At 36.3% G+C, this 12,130-nt stretch overlaps 1 protein-coding gene across 2 annotated transcripts in view; it reads left to right on the forward strand.

The window, feature by feature from the left end:
* Nucleotides 1–12,130, forward strand: part of syt7b (synaptotagmin VIIb) — a 108,334-nt gene that overhangs the window by 48,565 nt on the left and 47,639 nt on the right. For both annotated transcript variants that reach the window (XM_017439962.3, XM_017439970.3), the window contains exons 3-4: nt 9,504–9,583; nt 11,338–11,472. In XM_017439962.3, coding sequence (XP_017295451.1) covers nt 9,504–9,583; nt 11,338–11,472 — 215 coding nt within the window. The remainder of the gene's footprint in view (nt 1–9,503; nt 9,584–11,337; nt 11,473–12,130) is intronic.

A 12,130-nucleotide genomic window follows, 5' to 3' on the forward strand; every position in this document is an offset into this window, starting at 1 on the left:
AAGAGCTACATATATGCATCAGGTAAGATTTAGATTTAAAACCTTTCCTCTTCAAAAGATCTGAACTATTATGTTTCAATCATTGTTACCTCTCCTGCATATTTATTCAAAAGGCACTTTTCATTACAGAATGAAATTATAGATAAAGAAAAAACAGATTAGAGCTGGTGATCTTGCAGCTTTAGTTGAAATAAAACCTAGCTATAACTGTTTTGGATCTTTGTTGCTGGTATCATTTTCCAGCTGAAGGGTGATGCTGTTAATAAGTGAAGGCAAGCTATTTATTTACAAATTCAAGCTCTTCGCAGATGGAAGAAACTCACCCACTTTCAATTTTAGTCCATTCTTATTTTTGTCACAGTCAAAAAAAAAAAAAAAATATGGCCAAGGTTTTGCTAAACAAGTTTGCACAAAGCTGATTCAGCCTCACAATACATATTAAATCATTCTGTATTTCATTGTGGCGGATGGTGATGTTCCCTCGCTGGTGCAGTTTATGTGATGAGGCTGACGTCAAACAATAACTATTTTACCGACATGTTTATATAGACCTAGCAGCAACAATAAGAACTATAGTGAATCATATGGTTAAAAGAACTGGTAGCTTCCAAAAGCAGTTTGTGATTCTTCAGATGATAAAGACACTATGTTCCTAAGGTGCAAACAAAATTTGCGTAATTATTCTCACTGCCAGAAGGGGGAGATAAAAATTTTGCAATGCAAGTTTTTGATCTGCACTGAGGAGGAGACCAGCATGAATACACATTTCCTTTTACTTTAGGCTACATTTTGCCGCCCACCATGTTTTACATCAACTTGCCTCTGAACAAATATCAGTGAGGATGAATTACAGCCGTGTTGGAAGCGGAATTTTCTTTTCGACAGCACTGTGACCTTGAATTGTCTCTGTTATGTTGACTTGTGTTTCAGTGGGAGAAACAGGCTGCACGTTTGGCCGTGACAGAAAACATTTGTTCCCTTCGTAAACACGTCTCTGTTCGCTCAGAGCTCCATGTCTCCAGCCTCCACCGCCACCCTGCTAATGATTCATACGTTAATGAGCGTCACTCAGAGCAACCTGCTGCTCAGGCATCTGTAATTCCTCCTGTACACATTGTGATCTGCTGGCATTTCTTAAATTCGGTCCTGCTTTCCTCCCTTTTGTTTTGCTCTCTTGTCTCGGTCTGGGAGACGAGTGCAGCACAGCTGTTCATAAAACAAACACGAGCTGAGAGCTAACTGGGTTATTCAGATGAAAACATCTATCATAGAAGACAAAGCAGCTGCTGTTGCTCATATTTGACAAAGTTATTTTTTTATGTTTGTGTACTTTCAAGTCATCATTGTCTCCGTCTTTGTTTTTGTCTTTTATCACTTAATCTCCATGCTCCTCTTGAAAATTTTTCCCTTGATGTCACCGACACTGCAGTCTCTGCTCTACACTCTTCATCGCTTCTTTAAAGATGATATTTTACAGAGTTTGCTTGTTTACATCTCATAAAAGCAACATGAATATGCGCCCACGGGTAACGTTTTAACGCCATCATTTCTGCCAGAGGTGAAATAAGAAAACGTAAGCATGCTACTTTAAAAATGATAAGCATTTTTACAAATTTTAAAGGTAAGAACCAAGGACGGCATGAAAGACTGAGTTTGAAAGAAAATATATTGCTTAACTGTCCCTACAGATAATGTAGCAGAAATCTATTGATGATAGAGTCTGATAAATGTTTAATCATGTATATATTTTTACCAGCTAACCATTTGTTGTCTTGTTACATAAGCAACAAGAATGGAGATCTAACCTCCAATACGTACTGATTTGGAAGAACAAATGTGTTCTGAAGGGAACATAGAGGCGCCTAGATTCCATTTCTTTACCCAGAACAGGTTTGATATGTTGTCCGTTTCCATTTATTGCAACTGAAGCAGCATTAAATGTGTTTATTGTTATGTTTAAACCACTTACAGTAGTTAAAGCTGGATGTGTTTTGTCTCGCATGATTGTACAAGATAATAACTTGAAGCAGAAGACTGGATGAGTTTATTTTGAATTTAATCTTCTTCTTTTTTTTCCCCCTGACCTTAACAGAAGTCCTTGAGTTGCTTAAATTAAACCAAAAACCCAATCCTTGTTGATGAAATTCATGCAAAAAGTCAAAACATTAAGTATAAACCCAAAATATTCATGTGAAGATTGGAAAGGATTAAATTTAGTTACAACTTCTGCTCTGTGTACATGCAAACAGCTGATTACCTCGGTTGTTTCCTCTCTTCTTTCAGGGAATGCTGTCTTTAATTATTTTGAGTCATCACCTGTTGCCTGAATTTGTTGCTGTCCTTTACATGAATTCATTATCATCATGCAGTGATACAGAAAAGCCACATTATGATCACCAGGATGCTACAAACGAAAAGGTCAAAGGGCTCTAATTTGTTCTGTGTCGGTTAAAAAAAAGGATTTGTGTTAACGCTCTAGACGAAGCGAAGCACTCTGGCTTCTCACCACAAGTTGTTTTATATGAGAAGAAAGAGGAGGAGGTGGGAACATCCACAGTGGCGTACAGACAGGCAGGAAGGAAAGGTGTTGTTAGTCGCTGCTGAACATCCACGTGTGTGACAAACACGATGACAGCATAGTTTTAGGAGGGTTACGCTGCTCTGAACAGGGAGACGCTGTCTGTCCAATTCATCTGCCGCTGCATCTTTATCATCCTCTGCACAGCTTTATTATTCTACATTCTCATTCAGGCTCCCTCTGTCCTGTCCCTTTGTGTTTCTCACATGCCCCTGTGCTCTGGTGTCGCACTCAGTTGCTCCTGTTTCTCCCAATCACCCCCTCTGTTTCTCACATCCTCCCACACTCTCTCGACATCCTCCACCCTCTCCTCTCCAGCCTCCTGAAGATTTTATCATGCTGTTTAATGATAGATGAGCTCCTGCTGATAGCATACGCTCCACTGTAAGAATTTTTTTTTTTTCCTCTCTCATTTCTTGATTTTAATATTTTCTGCATATGTTTACAAAGTAGTGACTGGATGTGCAGGGTCCATATCAGGTTAGGCTCTGAGATTTGCTCTCAACTGAAAATGTTTGTGCTGCTGAGCATATGAGATGTGGCATGATAAATAATAGAGTTTATAGTGGATGCATTAGAGGTAGATACAGTAGAATACATAAAGAGGCCACCTGTCTGCAGGACTGTGAGCTGTATCAAGATAAACACCGAATGTGCAGTGTCTGAAAGCTTCGGGCTTCATTTCTCTCTGAATACACACATTCCATTTATCATTAAATTCAATCTGGAGCTCTGAAAAATAATTATGATAAGTCTTTTTAATAGTTTGATATAACTTCATAATCTGTTTTCTTTTAAGAGCAGAAAAGTTGCTCACTACAAAATGACAAAAGCCTGGCTTCCTGCCTTCAACCAGTATTTTCAGTTTTTTCATTAAAATATTTATTTTGTGCAATTTTTGTATCAGATTGTCTTTAAGTGCCGAACTGATCCATTAAAAAAACACAAGTGATATATTGTAAATATTTTACGAGCCATTTAAAAAAAACAAGGGCACCCTGTTTTTCTTTCAGAAGTGATGAAAAGAGGACCTTGTGGTTCTGTTGCTTTTTTGTGAGCATCTGCATTCAGGTTACTCAAACAACTTTTAAATATTAATAAGATTGCAAAAATACCTGTTCACAAAATTAATAATTCTACACAGAAAACCAGAGTTTTTAGTTGTTTTATGATACTTGTAAGGATTTGGGATAAATTAATTATCCTCCAGGTTTGCTCCAAGGACTTCACCACAGCTGTCTGGGCACCTCTGTGGTTAAAAACTGCAATATAGTCTTTGTTTTTTACTAAAAGAAAGAAAAAATCAAAAAACCTTGGACAGCTGTTCCTTTGAGACTTTATCCACTTTCATATATAATTCAATGCACACAATTCCATTCAGCTCTGCAGACCCTGACGTCAGGCTGACCTCTTTTTGATACTTCGTGGCAGCACAAGGTTTTACTGGTTAGCACTGTCCTGGGTGTGAAACCACCGCTCGGCTGGGACTTTTTAAAATGGCATGTTTTCTGGTGCTCTCCACAGTATCCTAACAGTCCCAAACATGCAGTTAAGGTCAGCTAAAAAGTGAAATGCGCACAGGTGTGAATATGAAACGGTTAACAGTCTGTGACATGAAGCAGAAACATCCAGGAGGCTGCAGCTACCCCAGCTGCAAAAAAAGCAAGAAACACATTATGTATTTTAGCCACCTGCTATTATGCTACTCCCTTCTAATTATGACTTTAAATAACCAAGCCATGACATTATAGGGCAGCATGGTATTGCTATTTAGTGCAATCACATCATTGTCACAGTGACACCAAGTTTTTATAAATTGGGTTTGAGTGATTTAACTGAAGGCTCAACACCTAAAAAATCCTGACATATTAATTAGAAATACATGAATACATGACTGAGACAATGCTTCTTAATTAACAGCACAATGTCAGTCTCATTGTCATTACCAAAGAAACATGCATTGATTTATTTATACAACCAATCAAAACTGCTGTAAAATTAAACTAGTACTATTAAAAATCAGTGAGCTTCAACTTGGGTTGTAGGCAGCCTGCAAGGTTTAAGTAAACTTGACCAAAGGGCACAGCCATGTCACTGAATCCCAACTTCAATTAAAGCAAAACAACCATACAGACCAAGCATTAGTGCTAATAAATATTAATTAATTAACCCGGGCAGTGCCAAGAGGAGGTCCGTCTGTCATTCTCCTCCTCTTCCCTTAGTTTATGTGCACAGAACTGCCATCAGCCGTCATCTTATCTGAGTAACACAGGATGTTTGGGCTCAGTAACATTAAAAAGTTGGACAATGTCATATTGTTAGATTCACTAACTTCTAAACTAGCCATCAAACCTGTAAAATTACAAATATCACAGTCTGTTCACTGCAGAAAAGCAGACAACACACTACAAATAACTTTTAATCATAACAATTCAAACTCTGAGCTGGATTATCATTTAGAAAATGACACCAAAGTAACATAAATATAACAAAATCATCTCCAGAATTATACAAACCCTGATGTTTCTAAAGAGATATAAATCTGGATTATAATTATCTGATGTGCTTCAGATGAAAACAAACTTATTTATTGATAGTATTGAATCTTAAGCTATAGCCTGATTTTGCAATTTGTAGAAGATCCCTTTCCCTCTGTTTCCTCATCCAAACTAAAAACCAAACAAAGCACAACATCTGCTGCACATAGACACCGATGTTATTGTGAAGCTGTGCATACGGCCTCTTAAACCTGAGGAACAGTTTCTTACAACCTCAAATAATTTTTTACCCATGACCCCTGGGGCGCTCTGTAAAAACCCTCAAACTATCAAAGAACAGATCTAATATTACAAACTCAGAATCTGACAAGTTAAAGTACATGCAAAACATTTTTATTTGTTTCAGCAGAAAAGAATATCCACTTGTTGATAATTTACCAGGCAAATAAAAAAACTACTTAATTTTTTTTTCAGTTGCCTTTTTTTACTGTTAAAATGTATATTTTTTAAGAAACCCAGCTGATTTTATACTATTGAAAACTGAGTAAACCTTGTAATTTTTAATTTTTTTTTTACAGAAATATGTGCAAAATATACTGTTTACATTAAATTTTCCAGTTTTTGTCATGTTAGGTGGAGAAGGAGGCAAACCCAGAGCGCAGACTCATTTTCAAAATGGAAAAGAAACTAATTTATTAAAATAAAAGATAATCAAAAACAAAGGCTGACGTGGCAGCAAAACCAAACATAACAAAACCCAAAACTGAGACACAAGACAAGAGGGACAATCAGACAGCGCATGAAGCAACAATGAACCAGCAGTGAGCAGAGGAGATGACCGGGTTTTAAAACAGAGGGTAATTAGGTGAAGTGGGCACAGGTGAGATGATTACAACTAGGATCAGGTGAAGATGGGCGTGGCAGGAAAACAAGAGACTGACTGAGGAGAAGTGAATGATGACAGGAAACAAAGACACAGGGAACAAGAACTGAAGTAAGACAAGGCTAAACAAAGAGAACTGAATCAAATAAACAATTTAAACTGAAAAGTAAAGACAATAAAAGCAATAAACCAAGTACAAAAACACAAAGAAAACCCAAATCCTGACAGTTTTGACCAATCTGAGCCAGCAGTGCCTTTACTGTTGGCTCTACAGGATGCTCACATGAAATATTCTCCTTGTGAAATGAGAACATGTTTTCTTTTCTAAAGCACTGAGTGGTAGATAATAGAGTGTGCTGCGGAATAATGGCAGTTTTCGACAAGAGTACCCGCTTTGAATAATATCAGCCCATTAAATCACTGCTCTCAGTTGTTGTCAGTCAGATAATTATGGTCAAAATGGACAAATTGCTCCTTCTATTATTAAACCACAAGATATGTATCATTCACTCTGATCAATGATAAACAGAAAGCGACCCAAATTATATGCCAAGTCTGGCAACCTTCATTGCTCCATTGATCAAGTTTGTTACATATAAAGTCTCTGCTTGTGCCATTAATTAAAATGTTAAATTTTAATTATTAACATAATCTTATAGTAATTGTTTTATTAGTTTGATGCCTTATCTAAACAGTAAATAAAAAACAAAAAAGGAGCAGGAGATGCATGAAAAAAATCTTTAATTTGCTGAGAGTATATTTTATTTATCATACATTTCTGATTGTGGATTTAATTTTGGAGCTCTCTTTGTGATGATCTGATGATAATATAAAAGAAATGTTTCTTAGAGTTCAGAAACAGAAAGAGAAAAATTTAAGTCATTAAAAAGATCCCCTGTGGAGTTCAAGGACCTATGTTACATCCACCCTCTCCACCTCCGAATTAAGACTTTTTTTTGTTATAACATTGTTAGATTGTGGAAATCTTTGTACACCCACAAAATGATTCGCACAAAATCAAAAGTAAAAAGTCTGAGAGCGCAGGAAGGGAACTGGAATACATCTCTTTTCAGAGCAACTATGAAAGAAACCTTTAATTATTAAAGCAAAATAAATCATTTGTCTTACATAAACATGAAAATATTAGGTTTCAGTCTGTTTTCATAAATAACATTTAGGGAAGCTTGATGGAAAGAGATGAAATGTAATAATATTTATTTTTAATTTAATTATTACAAAGTGCAAAATAAAAGTCTAGAAGGTCTTAAATTCTGCTTTTTCCTCTCCATTTATGCTTCCTCATGAGGACTTATGAAAACTTCTTTACATGTTCAAAGTCCAGAATAAAGATCGCTGTAATTTCTGTTCTTTTAAAATCACGAGCCACTGCTGCCTTTGTGTTATTAGGCAGCATAAAGATGTAGTGAATGTCACGGTCCCATACATTTTTTAGTATTTGAAACTAAAGCAGGATAATGTGTTGGGCATGGTGTGTTTTAAATTAAAATAATATCTTGTTAAAAGCGTCATAATGAATTTAAACTTCAAATTAAAATACCAGAAGATGTCATTGTGGCTGAATTCACTGATAAGGTGGACGCCCTGAATGTTTCTTGCTTGTGTTTTAGTGTTTGTGGAAAAACTTCGCAGTTAGTTTAATTTCATGGCAGGTTGAGATATTATCAGTTTGGTAAACGTTTTATGGTGTGTGTGCTTTTCGTGACTTTATCATGAGGGTTACAGTAGAAAGGTTACATAAGAACAGGCAGTCTGAGTGACTTCACTGGGGAAAAGCTGTGTTACAACCCTCCAGAGTTCAGTGAATATAAAGTTCAGTAAAACATGGAGGTCAATAAATGTTAACTACTGCGGAAAGCACAGTCCTTTGAGTGGTAAATCTTTTCAAACAATAGGGAAAGTAATCTCTGTACTACATTAAAATGGGAGATCCGTGCATTTAGTTTTTAAAAAAGAAATATTTTCACACTAAAAGCTGCTATAAACAAAGACAGTTTTATAGGAGGTATAATTGTCATATAATTAGGGTGGATGGAACCAAAAAGCAGGAGCACAGGTGGAGGCAGCAGGCAAGCTAAATACATGGACCCAAAACTTTATTACTCAGACAACTAAAGTAAAACAGGCTGAACTAAAACTAAGAAATAACTCCAATCAAGGACAAAACTGTCAAGGAAACAATGAGAATCTGAAACCCTGGGACTATAAAGGAGGAGATAATGAGTGACTCATTTCAGGTGCGTTGATTAGAAATTAGGACCAAGTGTCAAAAAGGAGCAAAAAATAAAACAAATTAAAACGACCGAAAGAACAGAGTAAAGTAGGGGTTCTCAAATGGGGGACTGCAGTCCACATCTGGACCCAGACGGGGTTTGAATTTCAGTAGAAGGAAATTTTATTATTATAAATTAACACCTGAATTTACACGTTTTTCTGCATTTATGGTCATTTATTTTAGGCAGTGCAGATTTTTTAGCATTTAATGGCAATTTATTTTAGGCTCAACTTTTTCCCACACTTATGTTGATTCGTTTCAGGCAAACAGCTTTTCTAGCATTTACGGTAATTCTCACATCTGGCTCAGGATTTCACTCTACTTCATTCTGCAGAGAGAACTCAAAAATGAACTAACTTATTAATAAGAAAACAAAAGGCTGCTGTGGCAGCAAAACTAATAAAGAAAATCTTACAAACATAAAGTTCAGGGAATCATGAGGAGACACGAGGGAAAGACATACAGTGCATTTCTGCAACAATGACAAGGAACTGATTATAAAGGCTGATGATGAGGAAGTGGAAACAGGTGAGTGATTACAAACTAGGAGCAGGTGGAGATGGGCGTGGAAAAGCACTGAGCTGAGGGCAGGTAAATAATGGCACAGGTAACACAAGGAACAACAATAATCTAGAACATGGGGGACATAAGGACCAAAACTATACAACATACAACATGAAAACAAGGAACAACCTAAACACAAGGATCATATAAAAATAAAATAAAGAAAATACCATGAAAAGCTTTTCCAGAGGAAGATTTCTTCATGCGCACCTTGTTGAAATTTAAATGAAGGCCACTGAACAAAAGTATAAACCAAGATGATTATCAAAGTAAGAAAAAACTGCTTTAAATGTATTTAAATATGACTTATCAGCTCTTTAGGGTTTCATGAATGTTTCCTGCTTTGTGCTCTGATGTGTATTTACATGCTGAATGTTGTTTTGAGTCTAATTTTCAGAGTGTGGTTTCCTTTTGTTTGTGTATGTTTCATCTATTTTACCGTTGTAAAACGCTTCCTCGTCTCTGTAATCCCACAAAGGCGTCTGTGGTCTTGGCATCAAACCAGATCTATAGCTCTTCCCTCATTTATCATATTTTACAACACATGTTGGAACCTGATGCGGTTCTGCAGTCTGCATAATGAACACTTCACTTACAAAACTCCATTTGCGTCCAACAATCAAGATACGGGTCTAAGATCTGTCCCCCTCCTGTCTCTTTGTGTGTCTCCGTCTTGTGTCTTTGCAGGGGAAGAGGAACAAGCCGGGCGTGGAGGCTGCCAGCTCTCCAGATTCTGTGAGAGGTCGAGGGGAAAACAAAGCCATCAAGTAGGAGCACGGAAATGATCAATGATGATATTGCAACTGTTGTTTCTGATTTGCAAAGCTGATTTTTAAGCTCCCTACAAACAAAACCCCTCAAATGTTGTGTTTATTGTGTTTGTTTAATGGATAAATTCTTTTCAAAGAAGATAGGTGTTTTAAGAAACAATTACAAAACTCAGTAAAGACATGTTACTCTTTCTTTTTTTAAATGAAAGGTTTGCATCTGACTGCTTGATGAATTATACAAAAAACTCTCGTTAACTACTTCTGAGCCGTCATGTGACTTCACTTCTTGGGCGTTAAAAACCAAAAATATTTTGTTTTTTATTCGTCACCTCTGATGATGAGTTTGGATGAACATTTTATAATCTCTTTTTCCTGTTTTTACAGATTAAACCTTGTTAAAAAAATGTATTACCTGGATAAATAACCCTTTTTCTAAAAAAAAAATGTTATAAAAAAACATATAAGACAAAATGCATTCTTCCTGTTCAGTAAAGAAATTAAAGCATAAAAATAAATTGTCAAATGTATAAAACCGGAGACGTTTTCCTGTAAAACAATTTTGCTGGTTTTAAATTTAATGATGGCACTTCAGTAATGAATAAATGGGAATTTTATTTGAATTAATTTTTTTCTCATAGCTTGGAAGCTAATTGCTGTAGTTTAGAAAATTAAATGTTTTCCAAATACAGTTTGATTGGATTTTAATGACCGAAAAGCTGAGGAGCTCCTTTTTTATTTATTTTCATCCTTTAAATGCCCACAGACAGATTTATTTGTTATCATGAAAACATGAAAACAAAAGAAATAAAGAAACTTTAACTTTATCTCAGCTACAAACAAGTTTTGCAGTTGAACTTTTATTATATAGTTATACAACTGTAACAGATGAATTCTTTTTTAATATAATTTAAATCAACAAGTTTCTTTCTGAAAAACGTGTTGTCAATCCGTTATTCTCTGTGGTTTATGAGCCAGTGAACTCCCAACAGCCCTGTGGATTTTGTACACATTGATCTCACCATGACTAGTCTTTTCTTGAAATTATATTGTGAATTTGCATCATATTTTTTTCCATGATTAATATTTTCTCAGGTTATATCTGATGTGTTTCTTCAGTAAGAGGTTTCTATCTTCTCCATTGTGTTTGTTTCTTCCTCCCTGACTGTTATTAAAGGCACTCACTGCAAACTAAAAGTTATTCTCAACTCGGGCAAATGGTGCAGTATTTTTCCAGATAACTTGAATGCAATTCTAAAAATGAGGGTCTGCACAAAATGTAAACAAAGCCCTCGATTTGATGGAAGCTTGAGTCACATGATTGACCTACATTAGGTTGTGAAGCTAAACAAATACGGCGGGCAAGTTTTAACGTTTGACCTATTTTCAGTCATGTTGGCTCAATAAATATATTTAGTAGTTAGCATCTGGTCACAAACTTTGTTTACAAATTATGAAATGAAGGACACATTAACAATGGATACGAGAAACATATTATGCAGATTTTTTTTCTTACTTTATAATGTTTTTGTCTGTTTTTTATGACCTTGCAGTTAGTACCTTTGAAACATACAGGTCACTTTCACACAAGTATCAAAGTGCAGTTTTAATGTTTTTACAATCACAGCTCTATACTCTGACCGTTAGCACTTTTTTGACGCTTCTCATCTGTTATGCTTGACACCTTCATGTCCGTCCGTAAACGTTTGCTGTCTCTACATGTCTGACCTTCTGCTGTCTCTTTCTGGCTGCAGTGATTTAGACAGAGACTTTTGGAACAACAACGACAGCAGCAATGTGCAGCAGAGGTGGAGCTCCTACCCACCCAAGGAGTTCCTCTTAAACATGTCTCCCTATGCTCCCTACGGAGACCCTCGCCTCACTCCCAAGTGAGTCCCGGTCATGGCTGGTAAGGGACCCCTCTGTCTGGGCAGGGCTGTTATCACTGGGGGCCTGTGAACACCAGGAAATAACTTCTACCTTAATGAAATGAGGCATTACTCACAGTGTAGTGATCTGCTAATTTTACTGTAGTCAAGTGTTTTTATGAAAAATAACACAAAGGTTGATCAATTATCACTCTGAGCATTTAAAAAGGACAAATTATTACCTAAAGATGGGCAGAAAACCTCAGCTTGTAGTGTTGGCCGTTCATTTGCTTTTTAACAGAAGTCTCCTCTCATCCCTGGTAATCCTCATGTTTCTACATTTGGGGATGAGGCGGTGTTTAGTATGCGCCATGCAGTGCCTGATAGAGATGTGCAACCCTATCCCATAATACTGCTGCGGTTCTGCTTGAACGTTGACAGAAATATGGCCGCTTTTTTTAAAAGATGGATTTTATATTGGAAGATGGTCCTTCTATCTGCCAAAAGCAATGCCAAATTAACTCATGACTCCTATATTTGAAAAAAAAAAAGAGAGATTTCCTAAAGAACAAAAACGATAAAAGGCTCCACTGCTGATGTTTATTCAGTTTTCAAATTGGGTCATCTCAAGGCCCTGTATCCTATTTTCTTATCTTGTTGATACAAAATAACTCAAACA

Source organism: Kryptolebias marmoratus, linkage group LG15 (genome assembly GCF_001649575.2).
Source record: "Kryptolebias marmoratus isolate JLee-2015 linkage group LG15, ASM164957v2, whole genome shotgun sequence".
In the NCBI taxonomy this organism is placed as follows: Eukaryota; Metazoa; Chordata; class Actinopteri; order Cyprinodontiformes; family Rivulidae; genus Kryptolebias; species Kryptolebias marmoratus.